The 19,718-nt window shown below is 38.1% G+C and overlaps 1 protein-coding gene across 1 annotated transcript in view; it reads right to left on the bottom strand.

Annotated features, from left to right (window-relative positions):
* The window catches only part of ACSS3 (acyl-CoA synthetase short chain family member 3), a 163,686-nt gene that overhangs the window by 13,271 nt on the left and 130,697 nt on the right, over positions 1-19,718 (bottom strand). Inside the window, exons 11-13 of the mRNA XM_052640971.1 lie at positions 18,286-18,349; positions 6,867-6,948; positions 4,330-4,452 (exon numbers count right to left, since the gene is read on the bottom strand). Coding sequence (XP_052496931.1) covers positions 4,330-4,452; positions 6,867-6,948; positions 18,286-18,349 — 269 coding nt within the window. The remainder of the gene's footprint in view (positions 1-4,329; positions 4,453-6,866; positions 6,949-18,285; positions 18,350-19,718) is intronic.

The raw sequence follows: 19,718 nt of genomic DNA, 5'->3' as shown, positions 1-19,718 counted from the left end.
GTTTTCGACCCAGAACATCACATTTACACATTAAGGGTAAAATCAACAAAGATAAATATTAAAAACCCCACAGCAGCATGGCCCAAAAGTGTGGGCAAGCACCCTTGGAATGAATGGAGAGGTTCTCAGCAAAGAAGTGGAAGTTACAAAAAAACAACCAAATGACTTAAAAGAAGGGAGAGGGATTTCCCTGGTGGCACAGTGGATAAGAATCTGCCTGGGATGCAGGGTACACGGGCTCAATCCCTGGTCTGGGGACGATTCCACGTGCTGCAAAGCAACCAATCCCATGTGCCACAACTGCTGGGTCCGTGTGCTACGACTCCTAAGTCCCCGTGTGTAGAGCCTGCGCTCTGCAACAGGAGAAGCCGCCACAATGAGAAGCCCACGCACCCCAACAAGGATGGCCCCTGCTTGCCACGATTAGAGAATGCCTGCATGCCGCAATGACGACTCAGTGCAGCCAAAAATAAATAAATAACTAAAAAAAAAAAAAAAAAAGGGAGGAAAATATAACATGAAGGGAATAAAAAGAGGAAAGGAAAAAAGGAAGCTAATAATAAACCTGGAGACATAAATATATCAATACTTGATTTAAACATAAGTGGTCTTAAAAACATCAGTTAAGAGATATAAATTGTAAAATCGGATTAAAATAAAAACTAGGCCCAGTGAAGTTGCTCAGTTGTGTCCGACTCTTTGCGACCCCGTGGACTGTAGCCCACCAGGCTCCTCTGTCCATGGGGTTCTCCAGGCAAGAATACTGGAGTGGCTTGCCATGCCTTCCTCCAGGGGATCTTCCCAACCTAGGGATTGAACCTAGGTCTCCTTCATCGCAGGCAGATTCTTTACCAGCTGAGCTACCAGGGAAGCCCAAGAAAATTTGGAAAACAATTTTTTTAAAAACTTCTATTTATAGTAGCTAAAAAAACTAAATACTAAGGTATAAATTAAGAAAATATTCTACATACTTAAACATAAAATGTTAATGAAACATCAAAAAAAGTAAATAAATGGAGAGATGTATGAAATTCATGGATTAGACAATTCACTATAGTCCAGATATCAATGTTTCTCAAATCAGTCTACAGATTTAACATAATTGCAATTAAAAATCCATGCAGGGTTAATTTTAACTATAGAAAAGCTCACTCTAAAATATAAATGGAAAAGTAAAGGAACGGAATATCCACAATGATTTTGAATAAGTGGAGAAATTTTGAAAACTGTGGACACTATTCAATTCTTAGACATTATACAATGCAGTAGTATCAAGAGAGAAAAGTATTGGTGACAAGAAAAACACAGAGATTAAAAAAATTGAAGATACTCTGGAAAAAGATCCACTCAAATATTTTCAGCTAATTTTCTACAGAGGTGCAAAGGCAATTCAACAGAGAAAGTCCAGTCAACAAATGACATGTGGAATAATTAACATCCATATTAAAAAAAAATCCTCAACCTGTACCTTGCACCATATACAAAAAAAAAATGCTCAAAATATAAATGTATACTGGGGTAAAATGTAAAAAAATAAAACTAAGGGTAAATGACAAAATTACATAATGTTTAGGTGAAAACAAAGAAGAAAATATGACCTTGGTTTAGGAAAGAGTTCTTAGATAAATACCATGATCCATAAAAGAAAAAAAAAATGGTGAATTAGACTTTTGCTCTATTAAGACGATTTAATCCTGGGTTGGGACGATACACTGGAGAAAGGATAGGCTGCCCACTCCCGTATTCTTGAGATTCTCTTGTGGCTCAGCTGGTAAAGAATCCGCCTGCAATGTGGGAAACCTGAGTTCGATCCCTGGGTTGGGAAGACCCCTTGGAGAAGGGAAAGGCTACCCACTCCAGTATTCTGGCCTGGAGAATTTCATGGACTATACAGTCCATGGGGTTGCAAAGAGTCGGACACAAATGAGCGACTTTCACTTCACTTCATTAAACAGTAAAGAATACACCTGCCCATGCAGGAGACGAAGGAGATGCAGGTTCTTTTGATCCTTGGGTCAGGAACATCCCCTGGAGTAGGAAATAGCAACCCACTCCAGTACTCTCGCCTAGAAAATTCCATGGACAGAGAAACCAGACAGGCTCCACTCCACAGGGTTGCAAAAGAGTCCGACATGACTGAGCGAGCAAGCGCTATTAAGAGCACTTTTAAGAGAATAAAGAGACCAGTCACAGACTAGAAAATATAGGGCTTGTATCCAGAATATGTATATATGTATACATACACATAAATGTATCTTCTTTGGTGAAATATGTTAAAATCTTTTGCCTATTTTTTAAAAATTGGGTTTTTTCCTTATTGCTCAGTTTTGAGAGTTTATATATATATAGGAGCCCAACAGGCTACAGTCCATGGGGTTGCAAGAGTCGGATACAACTTAGTGACTAGGTCATCATCATCATCATAGATGTGTGTGTGTGTGTGTGAGTGTATATATATATATATATATATAATCCCCAGGAGTCTATATATTTTTTAGAAATAGGAACAAGATTTTAACAGATATTTCACCCGATTTATGAATGGCAAATAAACACGGGAAAAGGTTTCTAGCATCACTAGTCATTGTTGCTGTTGTGTAGTCACTAAGTCGTGTCTCACTCCTTTGTGATCCCATGGACCAGGCTCCTCTGTCCATGGGATTTCCCAGGCAAGAATACTGGAGCGGGTTGCCATTTTTTTCTCCAAGGATCTTCCCAACCCAGGGATCAAAATCCACGTCTCCTGTGCTGGCAGGCGGATTCTTTACCACTGAGCTTCCAGGCAAGGCCCATTAGCCATTACAGATAAGCAAATTTAAAGCACAGTGATATACCTTTACATATCTATTAGAACCATTAACATTGGGAATAATGACAATTCCAAGTACTAATAAAGATGAGACGAAACAGGAGCACTCAGACTCTACGCATGGGAATAGAAAATGGCACAGCCACTCTAGAAAACCATCTGGCAATTTCTTATAAGCTTAAACATACGCTTACCAGTGTAACCCAGCAAACTCACTATTAGTATTTAACCTAGAGAAATGAAAACTAATTTTTGCACAAAAACTTGAATGTATACAACAGTATTATTTACAACTGTCTCAGACTAGAAGCATTTAGTGAAAGCGAAGTCGCTCAGTCGTGTCCGACTCTTAGCGACCTCATGGACTGCAGCCTACCAGGCTCCTCCATCCATGGGATTTTCCAGGCAAGAGTACTGGAGTGGGTTGCCATTGCCTTCTCCGAGAAGCATTAAAAAAAAAACACAAAAAAACCCTTTAATGGTACAGGAAACCCAAATGGGTTAGTACATCCACACAATGAAATACTGCACGGAAACATAAAAGTACTAATTATCAACACAACAACTTGAATGGATCTCAAATAAAGTAACCCAGTCTCCAAAGGTTACATATTGCATTATTCCATTTATACAACATTCTAGAGGAAGCAAAAACAACATAGGTACAGAAAAAAATTAGTAGTTCCCAGAGGTTAGGCATGGGAAGGGTCAGAATAAAGAAGGGAACTCTTTGGCAGTGCTGAAATTTTTCTTTATCCTGTTTGTTTGTGATGGTTAACAAGAATCTATACAAGTATTACACAATAAGGGCTTCCCAGGTAGCTCAGCAGTAAAGAATCCACTTTCAATGCAGGAAAGACACAGGAGTCATGAGTCCAATCCCTGGGTCAGGAAGATCCCCTGGAGAAAAGAACAACAAGCCACTCCAGTATTCTTGCCTGGAGAATCCCATGGACAGAGGAGCTTGGTGGGCTACAGTCCATGGGGTTGCAAAGAGTCACACATGACTGAGCAACTTAGCACAAGCATTACACCATAAAAAGGAGCATTTTACTCTATTTTAAGGTAAATTTAAAAAGAGAGAGAGAACATTTTAGAACACTCTTCTGGAGACTTGGTATAATTTACATTGGAAGAAAATTCTCAGGATTTAAGAGTACAATAAAATGTTTAAATATCACACGAAGTAAAGACTATATACAAACCTGGTTATCAAACAAGAGCAAATCAAGATGCTAGAAGCCATCAAGTAGCAAAGATGGAGGTGCAAATGTATACAGACTCTCCCATAAATTAGAAATATATGTAAGTGCTTAAAATTCCTATTATACAGGCAGAAATCAGGCGAATATGGAGAACAGGAAAATCCACAGGAGAGAAAGGAAGGTGAGGGAAATACCTGAGTGACCACAAGGAAGGGCCTGATCATTTTTCAGGTCAAATGACAACCTCAGTATTGACTTTAACTTAGTTCTATCCCTAAATACTATCTAGAATAAAAGACCAATATTCATCAATACCTCCTCAATGGCACCTGCAGAAATCCTGTGACCTGCAACATTTATCACGTCATCAACTCGAGACATAACATAAACGTAGCCTTCTTCATCCATGTACCCAGCATCCATGGTGTCATAGTATCCCTGAAAATACAGAATAAATAATGTCTGATTAGCATCTAGTATTAGGTAATGTAAGTATTTTTAATCTTGGTAAAATATAAAATAGGATAAAAATAGGTTTGCATTTGGCTTCCTCACAACTAGCCTATTGAATTCCATTAGTTCTGATTTTGAAAGCTTACTATTAATAGAATCTCTTTGCCCCCTTGACACCCAGGAATAAATTAAAGTGTTCTTATATATGTTGAAGCTAAGCATTTGGACTGAGGGTTTCAAAGTTTACGAACCCAATTTCTTCTTTTAATGGAGAAGTAACAGCTCAATATTTCCAGCATGCTATAGTATAGCAAAAGTAGTTCTTTGATAGATTTCTTGTGTTAATTTGTAAAGGTCTTAAAGCTCTCTCTCTCTCTCTCTCTCTCTCTCTCTCTCTCTATATATATATATATATATATATATAGTATAATAATTATTATTACAAAATAGACCACTAATTTGTTAACATAGATTTGGATTGGACTCGAGCTTCAGTGAAATTATAGTTAAACAGTAAGTATAAAACTTAATTTTCTGTCAACTCAGAGTAGCAGTACAGTTTCACTGGTCCAGATGTCACAAGAGAATGAAAAATTAAGAATAAGAATTAGAAAGAAAGAAATATTCCTTCCCCTAATGCTTCAGAATTGCGTTAATACCTGTATGATGAGCTTGGGCTTCCAGATAAATCCAGGCAAGTCACTATTTGTGTTTCTTAATCTTCCTAAGACTCAGTATGCTCATCTATTAAACAGGGTAATGGGCCATGCCTTATAAGGCTATGAGAAGCATAAATGAGATGGAGCATATAAAGAGGGCAGACTGAGGCACATCATCAATCCTCAATAATTGGCAACTCTTACAGCAATTACTGTAAGAAAGGCAATCTAGAATACAGTTAAGAACATGGGTCCTGGAGCCAGAAATTATGGGTCCAAAAGTCAGCTCTGTTACTCTAAACAGTGCGCAAGTTACTCAAACCTTCTGAGCTGTTCAGTTGACAGGGCTGAGGTAACAAGACAGAGTATAGATTCACTATACCTAGTTTAATCATAAACTACGGTTCGTGGGGCTTTGAAGGAGCTTTCAATTTTGTTAAAGGTGCTCATGTTGAAAACCACACTCGCATATCATATGTCACTGTCAGGCTGTAATTAATCACATCAGTTCTCTGATGATTTGACTGGGGCCCATTGGGCAGATAGATGGGGCTTATTGGCATCAATTCTAGACAAATCTTCTTGGCCACAGTCCCTTGGGGCATGTTTAATCTTGGCTACTGAGGTCATTTAACCCTGAGATGTCTTTCTCAAGGAAGCTATTTTAATTCTTGTCATTTGTCTAGTTGATTAGGTTAGGTTTCCTTCACTCACAAATAAAAAGGATAGAATGCTAAGTATTTAGACTCACCTTTGTTTTTTAATGCAATTCTAATCATTCATTCTTTTTTTACCCAGTGCATAATGAGGACCAGGTATTTCTCTAAGGGAAAGAAATAGAGGTGAAAAGACAGCAGCAAGATGAGAGTGGGACCCTTTTGTGTACTATCAATTATGTACTATTATAAACATAAACCACAGAGTAACAGGAAAAGGATAAGACAGAATGTAAAAAGATACTTTTTTTAACCCAAAGCACTAAAGTTGGATGTTGAGTATACTGTTTTTATCCTGTATTTGTGTTTTAAAATAAAGAACTCAGAGGGCACTCAGGAATGAATGCCAATAATAGGCAGAGGGATTAAAAAAATACAATTTCTGGCAAGCAGAACAAATGTTCCTCAAATTTTGCTCATACAGAGGAGGTGTGTATGAGTGCTAAGTTGCTTCAGTCATGTTCGACTCTTTGCAACCCTAGGGACTGTAGCCCGCCAGGCTCCTCTGTCCTGAGCTTCTCCAGGCAAGAATCCTGGAGTGGGTTGTCATTCGTCCTCCAAGGGATCTTGCCAACCCACAGATGGAACCCATGTCTCCTGTGTCTCCTGTGCTGGCAGGTGGGCTCTTTACCACTAATGAGGTTCTAATGACAACTGTCCAGTTCCAATCAGGTGTTCCCAGTCTGTGAGGAGGAATCCAATGCAAGAAATCATATAGAAAGTCTCCCAAAGTTTTAGTTTAGCAAAACCTTTCCTAAAATGAAAGGCTGTTAACTTTCAGAAAGAAATAAGAGAAACTAAGATATTTCTATGTCCAGAAACTGATAAAAAAATACTAAAATGACTTATTTAGACATTTGAGCTTTGGGCATTCTTTCCCTCTGAGGGCTGGAAACTGGTCCAGATAACCTTTAAGGGTAGCTTTGTGATCCATGATTCTAAGAGTAAGCTGATCAATGTAATAGGCGAGAACTACCGAGAAGTATGTAAGGTGAGTTTAAAAAAAGAATAATAAAATTCTTACAGGAAATTTTTCAAAGTATAAGTGCTTGAATGCCTCTTGATTCTTCCAGAGTCCTGAAAACGCTCCAGGTGGTAATGGCAACCTTATATAAAAACAGAGCATGAGAATTAGGATGAAAGTGGTAATAAAGACAGATTGATTAGAAGTAATCATTTTCCACCGTGATGAGTAAGAACAATTCAAGTCCCACATTGAATTGTAACCCCTAAACCTGATAGATAGATCATGTCTAATTGTGAGTGAAGCAGCTGACCAAGACATAGCAAATTCACGGAGGGGTAACTGTAGTTTCTGAGAAGGGCACCAAAGGCACACATCTTGGCATTCAGATAGTGATTAGCATCAATCATTGTTTTGGTAAGAAGCATAACATCTGCAAAAAGGAACCAGAAACGCATCATTATATTACTTTTTAAGGGAAATTTCCTTCCACCATAGGCAAATAAATCAATTTATTTTTGATGTATCAAGGTACCAACTGCCCCCTTTGCCAGTCTCGTTGTGTAGGGAGATGATCCAATGAAACATCCCATGAATAGTCTTATCTTCACAATGTGCCTCCCCACTCTTCCCTCTCCTAGTCTTCCTTTTCATGACAATCCAGACCTATGTTATTTCTCACCCCTATAAAATAGAAGATAGCATATATCTGTTCTTTGTAATCAATTTCCTCTTCAATTTCCTTCTTTTTTTCCACAGTATTAAACAGGGATTATATATAAGAATCCGCCTGCAATGCGGGAGACCTGGGTTCGATCCCTGGGTTGGGAAGATCCCCTCCAGGAAGGCATGGCAACCCACTCCAGTATTCTTGCCTGGAGAATCCCATGGACAGAGAAGCCAGTCCATGGGGTCGCAGAGAGCCAGGCACGACTGAGCAATTAAGCACACACATATGGCAAAGGCTCACCTCTATCTGTGCGTGCATGTGCTCAGTCATGTCCGATTCTTTGTGACCCCGTGGGCTCAGCAGCCCACCAGGCTCCTCTGTCCACGGAGTTTTCCAGGCAAGAATACTGGAGTGGGCTGCCATTTCCCACTCCACAGGATCTTCCAGATCCAAGGATCAAAACTGAGTCTCTTGTGCCTCGTGCATTGGCAGGCAGATTTTTTTACTACTGTACCACCTGCGAAGCCCATATCTATCTATCTTTACATAAATAAATAAGTAAATTCTCGTATCATTTCCCTGTAGGAAGTATCACCTATCAAAAATAACCACTCAGTGTATTTTCTGGACACAGAAACTTGTGAGATGCTTTATAGTTTATAAATTTAGATACTATAAAATTTAAAGATTTTCAAAACCCTACCCTCTGGTACTCACACAAGACACCAAGGGAAGCAGTGATTTCATAGTGCTGACATGGGAAAATGGAAGGTGAGGCAGACACGGTGACTGCCAACATGAGGCAACATCACCCACTTCCAACCCCAGTATTCGACTTCTGAGACACTGAATTGTACTCTCACATTCTGTCAGGAGAAAACACTGTCCCCGGTGGGATCAGCCACCCAGCTAGGATCATCCTTTTCCACCATGTCTAGCCTGCCCAAGCTCTTCCCTTGCTAAGTCTCCTTTCTGTACTATTTTAAGATGGAGGAAAACTGTGACCTCAGTGTTTCTGGACCTCGTATCATTTCATAAAACACACAGGAAAGCATTTTATAACCAGAAAACTTAAAAACTACAGAGATACTGCTGTATTGTTACTGCTGTTACTATTACTGCTCATCGCTAACTTGCAGGAAGCCGGCAAGCTGAAGCATACAATCCCTTCAGGTCCTTTAACTGACTTTTCTATGTTAGGCTGTATTGGAGACAGCAGAGCTGGGTGGGGTCCGAGGTACATTTGAATGTACACGTTGGGTAGAGGAGGAGCAGTTTCTACTTAGTTCCACCTGATACAGGGATACACAGAACTGCTGATCCAAATTCTTAAACACATAATATTGCCCATACAAAGAACAATGCGTACATGCTGGAGGGCGACCAGAAGGAGAGAAGCAAATTGGGGTTTAATGGAGAGACAGGTGGATTTAAGATGTGAAATACTTAAGCAGAAGTAGCTAATGGAGAGAGGGTGGAGATTTGAGAGTTAGAGAAGAAAACACCAGAAGAATTCTTTGATCATTTAATTAACTTATTCATTCATGCACACATTAACTCATGCATTTATTTTCTGGATTCAATCAAGTATTTGTGGAGTGTTTGGCATTCCTCAGTCACTATGTTAGACATAAATGGTAAATATATATAAACCATTTTCCAAGATGAACAGAGATTCTGGCATATTGTGTATTACAGGAAATTTAGTGTTTTTTTAGAACATGTAGGGAGAAGGACTGTAAAGAATGATGTCTATTCCATTAAATTAATGATATAACATCAACAATCTTAAGTGTTTATATTCAAGATATTTGTCAGGCAAGTTTTACAGATGGTTAAACCCTATACTATCAGGAACTCTTGGAAGGGAACTTTTTTTTATCACCAGCCAAGGTCCCATCATTTCATGGGAAATAGATGGGGAAACAGTGGAAACAGTGTCAGACTTTATCTTTTGGGGGCTCCAAAATCACTGCAGATGGTGATTGCAGCCATGAAATTAAAAGATACTTACTCCTTGGAAGGAAAGTTATGACCAACCTAGATAGCATATTCAGAAGCAGAGACATTACTTTGCCAACAAAGGTCCACCTAGTCAAGGCTATGGTTTTTCCAGCGGTCAGGTATGGATGCGAAAGTTGGACTGTTAAGAAAGCTGAGCACCGCAGAATTGATGCTTTTGAACTGTGGTGCTGGAGAAGACTCTTGAGAGTCCCTTGGACTGCAAGGAGATCCAACCAGTTCATTCTAAAGGAGATCAGCCCTGGGTGTTCTTTGGAAGGGCTGATGTTAACGCTGAAACTCCAGTACTTTGGCCACCTCATGCGAAGAGTTGACTCATTGGAAAAGACTCTGATGCTGGGAGGGATTGGGGGCAGGAGGAGAAGGGGACGACAGAGGATGAGATGGCTGGATGGCATCACGGACTCGATGGACATGAGTTTGAGTGAACTTCGGGAGTTGGTGATAAACAGGGAGGCCTGGAGTGCTGCGATTCATGGGGTCGCAAAGAGTCGGACACGACTGAGCGACTGAACTGAACTGAACTGAAGGTATGAATCTGTGGCCAATGGCATATGAGTCTGGTCCTGAGTCATTTTTGAGATGCCCCTAGGAAACTTCTTTATTATCCCCAAAGCTAACTGAGGAACAGGCAGGAAAGCAAGATATGAAGTTGCAGTTGATAATTAGTAGGATAAAGTAAGAGAATGCTACCAATTCTTCACTAATAAAGTCTGGTGAATTGAAAAGTTCAAATGTTAATTGACTATTGAAAAGAGACTCTAAAGAAGGAACCTTGGAAGGTAACACTTAACAGTCCTAATGCAAAGCAGGAAAGAAGAGGGAGTTCCAGAACTGGAAGTATCAGTGATTTTGTACATGAATATGTATAAAATATGTGAGAAGCAATAGTCTCCAGAAAAAAAGTTAGGTGTAGGAGCTAGAGCAGAATTGTTTTCTGCAGTATTCAAAAGTAACACTTTTCTTGTTGCTAACCTAATGTTTATTCTATATTAAATGCAGGTTTTACTTAGAAAAAGAATACTTTTTTTTTTTTTTCTGTAGTTACAATAACATAAAAATTCATTGGAAAGGTAGACGGAAGCAAATTTTCTGAAAATACTAAGAAACATGCTGGTTAATGCCTTGTTGTTTACAAGTTCAGTCACTAAATCCTGACTCTTTGTGACCCCACAGACTGCAGTACCCCAGCTTCTCTGTCCTTCAGTATCTCTCAGAGTTTGCTCAAACTCATGTCCATTCAACCATTTCACCCTCTGTCGCCCCCTTCGCTTTCTGCCCTCAATCTTTCCCAGCATCAGAGTCTTTTCCAATGAGTCGGCTCTTCACATCAGGTGGCCAAGTACTGGAGCTTCAGCTTCAGCCTAAGTCCATTCAATAAATATTTAGGGTTGATTTCCTTTAAGATGTGCTTCCCTTGTGACTCAGCTGGTAAAGAATCCACCTGCAATGTGGAGACCTGGGTTTGATCCCTGGTTTGGGAAGATCCTCCGGAGAAAGGAAAAGCTACCCATTTCAGTATTCTGGCCTGGAGAATTTCACTGACTGTATAGTCCATGGGGTGGCAAAGAGTCAGACTTGACTGAGCAGCATTCACTTTCCTATAGGATTGACTGGTTTGATCTACTTGCTATCCAAGGGACTCTCAAGAGTCTTCCCCAGCACCATAATTCAAAAGCATCAATTATTTGGTGTTCAGCCTTCTTTATGGTCCAACTCTCACATCTGCACATGACTACTGGAAAAACCACAGCTGGGACTATATAGACCCTTGTCAGCAAAGTGATTACCCTGTTTCTTAATACACTGCCTAAGTTTGTCAGTTTTTCTTCCAAGGAGGAAGATTCTTCTCTTTTCTTGGCTGCAATCACCATCCTCACTGATTTTGGAGCCCAAGAAATAAAATCTGTCACTGTTTCCACTTTTCCTGTTCTATTTGCCATGAAATGATGGGACTGAATGCCATGATCTTTGTTTTTTGAATGCTGAGTTTAAAGCCAGCTTTTTCACTCTCTTCTTTAACCCTCATCAAGAGGCTCTTAGTTCCTTAGAGTGGTGCCATTTGCATATTTGAAGTTGTTGCTGTTTCTCTTGGAAATCTTGATTCCAGGTTGTGATTCATCCAGGCCAGTATTTCACATGATGTACTCTACATATAAGTTAAACAAGCAGGGTGACAATATACAACCTTGATGTACTCCTTTCCCAATTTGGAATAAGTCTGTTTTTCCATGTCCAGTTCTAACTGTGGCTTCTTGACCCACATACATAGCAGGCACAAAAGGTGGTCTGGAATTCCCGCCTCTTCAAGATTTTTCATAGTTCATTATGATCCACAGTCAAACGCTTTAGTCAACAAGGCAAAAGTAGATGTTTTTCTGGAGTTCCCTTGTTTTTTCTATGACCCAACAGATGTTGGCACTTTGATCTCTGGTTCCTCTGCCTTTTCTAAATCCAGTTGTTATGTCTGGAAGCTCTCAGTTCACGTACTGTTGACATAGCTTGAAGGATTTTGAGCATTACCTTGCTAGCATATGAAATAAGCACAAGTGTATGGCAGTTTGAGCATTCTTTGGCATTGCCCTTCTTTGGGATTGGAATGAAAACTGACCGTTTTTAGTCCTGTGGCCACTGCTGAGTCTTCCAAATCTGCTGACATATTTACGGTAGCACTTTAACAGCATCATCTTTTAGGATTTGAAATAGCTCAGCTGGATTCCATCATCTCTACTTTGTTCATAGTAATGCTTCCTAAGGCCCACTTGACTTTACACTCCAGGATGTCTGATTCTAGGTGAGTGATTACACCATCATGTTTATCCGGGTCATTAAGACCTTTCTTGTACAGTTCTTTGCATTCTTGCCACCTCTTCTTAATATCTTCTGTTTCTGTTAGGTCCTTGCCACTTCTGTCCTTGATTGTGCCTATCTTTGCATGAAATGTTCCCATGCGATCACTAATTTTCTCAAAGAGCTCTCTAGTCTTTCCCAGTCTATTGCTTTCCTCTATTTTTTGCATTTTTCACTTAAGAAGGCTTTCTTTTCTCTTCCTGGTTTTCTCTGGAACTCTGCATTCAGTTGGGTGTATCTTTCCCCTTCTCCTTTGCCTTTTTTGTCTCTTTTCTCGGCTATTTGTAAGGCCTCTTCGTACAACCACTTTGCCTTCTTGAATTTCTATTTCTGTGGGATGGTTTTGGTCACAGTCTCCTGCACAATGTTATGAATCTCCATCCATAATTTTTCAGGCACTCAGATCTAAGGCGTTGATTATCATCCTTCAAATATAAGGTCAAATGCTACCACCCTGTGATATCTTCCCTAAGTCTTCCCAGAGTGAAAAGGAGAATTTTGTTACAATCCATCCAATTGTGAATGTGGAGTTCCTCTTAAAGAATATTTTTTCCAAGTGTTAGTCGCTCAGCTGCGTTTGACTTTTTTGCAACTCCATGGGCTGCAGACCTGGAAACCAGCCAGGTTCCTCTGTCCATGGAATTCTCCAGGCAAGAATACTGGAATGGGTTGCCATTCCCTTCTCTGGGGGATCTTTCTGACCCAGGGATCAAACCTGGGACCCCTGCATTGCAGACAGATTCTTTACCATCTGAGCCACCAGGGAAGCCCATTCTTCCCATGGAAATCCTTAAACAGCTAATGAAGGAAGAGAAGATCCATCACTGTAGAAGGTAAACATCCCTGACCAATCTGAAAAATAAAACTCCTAGGTGCCTCCAATCCCACATAAAGGATAGTCTATATTCAATACTCCATCAGGAATGCCCATTTGTATCAGAAATAAATTGAAGACAGAACTCCTGTTCCCTAGAGAATTCTAGAGTCAGATCCCAACTTTGCACTCTCAGAATTTCCTGTGAGGTCTTTAGGCTCTACTGGAGACTTTTCTAGGAAGCTATTTTTCGTCTCCCCAGAAGTGACTTAGTAGGCCACAGTTTCTTTCTCTCTGGGTAGACAAACAACTGGGTAAGAAATGTGAGTTCTAGCTGCATAACTACTAATGATGTTTAGATTTTAATGATGTTTTAGATTTTTAAAAAACGAGATAATATATGTCCCACTGCTGAACTCACAGTGTTGTTTTAAGGCTAATAAAAAGATCATACTAAAATCTGCATAGGAGATGTAGGAAAGAATGGGATAACAACCCCATGCCAGCCCTGGTTTAGTCAAAGGATACCCTGGTGAACGAAAGCTTTCCTGATCTCCCGAGACAGCAGCCCAGTGAGTGACCAAGTCATTCTTGCCAAACTGTAAAGATGTGAACAAACATCATTAAGGACCAAGTGTTCAATATCTGGAGGCTGAGAAACCAGCAGGCACCAGAGTAAAGCCCCCCAGACGAGGCCATCTAACTCCCTGGCACCCCATTACTGCCTGCAGGGCGCAGGCCAGCGGACACAGCAAGAGGCAGACAAGCTGCGCTTCCGACAACAACAACCGTGTCTGGCCAAAGAAAAAGGTGTGTCCACGAGTCAGGAAGAGTTAGAGACCCATGGCTTTAGTAACAGCGAGCGCTGTGGCACTGAGGAAAGCAACTGCAGTTCAACTTTGCTTTCATGCCCTGTGCAGTGTTGCCTGGGAATTACTGACTCAGTTTTATTTCTGTACTTTGGAGCTCTGGATGCAATTACAGAAAAACCTTCTAAAATTCATGAACATTCTGTATTCATAGCAATTCAGATATCATAACTTACCCACAAAATGAACTGCCTGGAGTAAGTTTCAAAATCAAAAGAATTTTCTACCTCCATGCAGGCATGTCATTTTCTCTTCTTATAGAAAGATAAATTCTTTGAAAGCAAGAAATCTACAAGAACTGTAAAAGTCATGTTTATTACATCATAGGATCTACAGTAGTTTAGGAATCTCTAAAATGTCTACCTTCTCGTTAGGGATCCTCAAGAGAAAAGCAGGGATTTTTAGAAAGCCTTAACAAAGGAAGTTAAAAGAGCAAAAGTGGATCAAGAGGGTTTTTTTTCAAAATTATCACATATTATTATTTCTGATTTAGGGATGAGTCATCATAACATGATAAAATGAATCATACAATGGTGCTAAGCTATGCTTAGCACCTTGTAAAACTTGGACATATGATTATAGCTTCAGATTTTAAAGAAACTGCAGGAGAAAGATAATTTCAAATATCATTTACACTAGTCATAAGATTTTATAGTGCAACAAGAAGCTACAGCTGTATTTACAAAAAGCAAACAAATTGGGGATTAAAACAGTGAGACATAATATATATGTTTGTACTGAATTACTTTAATGTAGTTTGAGCTCCATACATTTCAAACATTCCATGTAGATTTTTCTCTCTATTTTTCTAATCACTTCAAGTATAACTAGTGAACATGAACAGCATTACAGAATACTGTTCTTTTAAAGAATATTCCTCTTAATTATTACATAAGTACTAACAAAAAGTGTAAGTAGGAATAATAGAGAAGAATAACACCTAACTCTGACTGGCAGTCACTCCCCACAATGGCTTTTAAAGCCAGATCAGTTTTAAGTCCCTCATGAACTGAGTCACTCTTATTATTGGTGGCCTTACTTTATATCCATGCAAAGATAATAAAATATAGCAATACACCATACAAACTAGAACATCTTCTGAAAAAGAAAAGGTTATATTTTTGCTTTTGAAATCATATAGCAAGTAGACATACCTATAGTTTACCATTGATTATTATTTCTTAACAATCACTGCACAGATTCAGGAATGATGGGAAGAAAATACAACCTACATGTTTGCAAATAAAAGGAAACATTTATGAAGACTATATTGACAATGAAGTTGTTATGATGTTGAATGTTATAAATTTTTAATTCCTCAATACAGTTGAGAAATGCAATGTATTGAGTCAATACATTTCTTAAAGATTAGAAGCTCAGATATTTTGTGAATCTTAAATATCATATACAAAATCCTTAACCAAAAACCTTTTGAAAGTGAAAGCATCCTGTCTTTGCAGGCCCATGGACTGTAGCCCACCAGGCTCCTCTGTCCATGGAATTCTCCAGGCCATTCCCTTCCCCAGGGGATCTTCCTGACCCAGGGACTGAACCCAGGTGTCCTGTATTGCAGGCAGATTCTTTACCATCTGAGCCACCAGGGAAGCCCACAGCCACCAAGCGGTTCTGGGGACCCAGGTGGCTACTGGTCCCTTCTTTAGAATACGGTCTACCTGGAAAATTATTCTCTTCTCAAACTACACAGTTTTTTTAAGCCATGGTAATGTTTGTAAGTCAAGAAGGTGTGCTTTTCCCTTAATTCAATTAAACATATATCTATTAATGTGCTCTTAAAAAGCATTCATTGGACATTTTCCATTCTGGATGAGTGAGACGTCCCCTCAAGGCACACAGAATAGCTCTAGATGAATACACACAAGTCTTGATAGACATTAAATATGAAATACCCTAGCATACTGCAAGCAACTATTGGGATGCGTGAATAATTTTCAGGTCAATGAGTCAGAATGGAATGGCTACTGCAGACGAGAGTTTCAAAATGAAATCCTTACTATCACAGGTAAAAATGAGTTCCTGAAATAAGGTTTCAAGAGTCAGATTTGAAAAAAAAAAGAGAGATCTTGGTGGTAACTGTTTTGGGGGTGTTTTTTTTTTTCATTATTTCTACCTTACTTTTTGAAAATAATTATACATATATTTTGAATATAATTATATATATATATAATATTTACAAACACCTAGTTTTACTATTAGGAGAAGGCAATGGCAACCCACTCCAGTACTCTTGCTTGGAAAATCCGATGGACGGAGGAGACTGGTAGGCTGCAGTCCATGGGGTCGCACAGAGTCGGACACGACTGAAGTGACTCAGCAAGCAGCAGTTTCACTATTAACCTAAGGGAGGAATCCAAGTCCACTGCATGTCGTAATATTCTGTATCATCAAATAATTTATAGTGAAATCTCAGAATCCCGAATCTGTACAATAAAATTCCCTGTTTATGAACAGAGAGGGGGAATAAAATCATTCTGAGTTGGAGACAATCTAAAGCACAGAATATTTTAAGACAATAGTTGTGTCATTTTCAAGTACGTGAAGTAACACTAATGGGTATGAGAAAAAAAATTATAGTTTATTTGCTTTATTATTTTGGAATGGTTGTGGGGTGAAGCCACCAGTAATTAAAGTGACAGGATGCATGAGGGATTAAAACTACGCTGGCAACAAACGCTACCTCTGGGATCTTGCAAGCACTGCTTTATGAAACAGATGACTCACTTGGAGTTAGGGGTGATATAAACATGTAAGCTGCTGGAGTGCTTTTCAAAATTCTCACAAACCATGTACTTCCCTAAATGAGCTAGACATTCACCCACAATTTTGTTCAGATTTATTATTTAGCAAGCCCTCCCCTTGTCCCCAACACTTTTCCCCTTTCAATTTCAATCAATTGAAAAATTTCAATCAATTCTATGTTAATATGTATTCCTAGTCAGAAAAATATGACTATAAATGGCATATTCAGAACTAATTTTCCATTTGCCAACACGTCTTAAAATTTAAATTAAAATAGTGGTAAAGTGTTTTCGTGTTTACTGTTTACAATAGGAATCTGAGAAGAACTGTATCATAAGGTGCATCTCCTCTATAGATTTTTGTGAGGTTACAACATCTCTCCCTGAGAAAAAAACACATGCTTTTAAAAATTACTGTTTATCATTTAGTCTTTAAAGAACTTAAAATGTTTATTAACCTGAGGAAAAATTTTATACCAATCTGAGAATGCCAAGTAATAAGAGTTCTTTTAAATAAACAGAAAATAAAACTTAAAAAAACACATGCAATGTTCTTTAGTTATAACAGCTCATTCTGGCAAATTCTATTACTTAACATATGTCAGTAAAGATGACAACATCATGCTAATCAGAGGCACTAAAGCTACCTGTATCAGTCATCAAAATGTCACATATTGTGTGTCTCAACTTAACTTCCATTTCAGCTGCTCCAAGCTTAATAATTTCAAAGTATTAATTCAACCAAAGTAAGTTTGAATATTTTTATGATAAATTCTAACATTTTATCTGTCAAATGAACAATGATGAAAACTGTTAGCAAGGAACTGTGGTACCTAAAGAGTCAGGAATTACATGTCACGCTACTATTTGACCCATGCTACTAATTACACATTTAGAAATTTATTCAGTACCATTGTAATGATCAGAAAAGACAACACAAAAAGGTTATTCAATACAGCATTATTTATAATCATAATATTCAAAAAAGACTAAGAGGCCTAGAAAGGGGATAAACATTTTTAACAGGCAGATAAAATTTAAAATGCTGTGAGATAGGGTTAAGTAAAAACAGGAGTACATAAGAATAAACTAATTTCAACAATCTAAAATGCTTGTCAAAAAAAAAGTCATATATATACATATATATATATAACAAAATTAACACTTGTTACTGAGGTGTTACAGTATAAAAACTTTATATACTTCTTTATATTTTTGGTATTCATATTAATTTTGTCATATGTGCATTACTTATATAATCAGACACATTTTTTAAAAGATGCAAGATTTATCTTTTTAAAAATCATATCTAAATTGGTTCCACTTTATGGGGCTTCCATGTTTAAATGATAAGACCAGGCAATGAGTATTGTCAAACAATACACAAGCTTCTTCTGCAACCTCTTCACTAGTAATACCATTGCAACCACTCTATTTTTTCTTAATCTTCTATATCAATTCTTGCTCTTTTAAATAATAGATGGCAAATTTTGCTTACTTTACCACGATGTTTCCTAAACACCGAGCCTTCAGTTTTTGCATGTTGTCATCCAAAATCATAACTGCAAAGTAAAATATAGATAAACAAAGAAAAACAAATAACCTTAAAGCTTGAAAGTTTTCATATTTAATCTACCAACTCTAGCTTAAAAAAGGCATCCTTTAACTCCTGTGAGATCATGAACATATATAAATATGCTAAAATGTCTCAGAAATTTTAAAGTGTACATGTCTTTGATTTTTAATTAGATAATTCATTTTCTTCAGAGTCTTCCTTAAATAAGGACACTATTTTGAACATGCTGGTAATATTAAAATCTATGTTTATACCCATTCAAACATAACCTTTCATTCTGTCAAAAATATTAAAAATATGTACAGCTTTTCAAAATTAAAGGATACAAAGTTTTAAAATACAATCAAAACATATTTTGAACAATAAAAATAAAGAATTTAAAAGCCTGGCAAACTCTTTTTTTCTGATTTAAGGCTTTATATCCACTTATGAGCTTTAAAGGTCAATTTAACCTTCCCAAATATTATCCCAATGTGTTCTGTGCTACACTGTTAAAACGCTGAAGGATTTTAGGAAACCAAAGCTTGTACCCATAGCAGTAACCTAGTACAAACTAGAAATAAGGACATATCATTATGTTTTAAGCTTTAATAGATCCTTTTTGTGGCTTCATCCATCCAAGTTATTCTACTCAAAAAAGTGATCAGAAAAGAAGAGCATTACTTCCAGAAAAAGTTAGTCACTCCCATCTCTGTGTTCCCAGAGCACTATTCTATTCTGACAGTTATTAGCGGTGCCAGTATCTGTCTCTCCCTAGATGTGAGCTCATTAAAGGTGAGGCCACGATGCATGATAATTCATCTTTGTTTCCCCAAATCTCAGCACAGTGGCCAATTTACTATGTGCCCCGGAACATATTCTCATTCTATTACCCCTCCAATTTCTCTATCTAAAAACTGGAAATAATTCCCTTCTCATAGTGTTGTACAATAATCACTTGAAAAGAAAACTCAGCGACAATCTTGCATAGCATACTAAATAAATGAGAGATTGAGTATTACATTACCTTGCTTATTTTTTACACAAAATGGTGTTCTTTCCTTTCCCAAAAGGATATGGCTTTTTTCATTATAATATTAAATGTTACATTATACTTTTCAATCTCTGAATAACCACAAAACATAAAAATCATGAGTCATAAAGTCTTTATTTCCTTGGTTATACTTTAGTTCCAGTGCTTAAGCTGTGCTGTCTGTAAGCTAATGACTTTCAGACAATGAGAAATGTCTGTACTGAAATTCCATGAGGCATCAAAGCTTTAACTCTTTCTTATAACTGGATATAAAAATGGTACTGAAACGCTGAAAGGGAAATGGAGTCAACATCTCCCACAGTCATCAGCCCCTAAAAATGGC

The sequence above is a fragment of the Budorcas taxicolor genome, chromosome 5, assembly GCF_023091745.1.
Source record: "Budorcas taxicolor isolate Tak-1 chromosome 5, Takin1.1, whole genome shotgun sequence".
Classification (NCBI taxonomy): Eukaryota; Metazoa; Chordata; class Mammalia; order Artiodactyla; family Bovidae; genus Budorcas; species Budorcas taxicolor.
The sequence above is the reverse complement of the archived record's forward strand: the minus strand, read 5'-3'. Positions and strand labels throughout refer to the sequence as shown.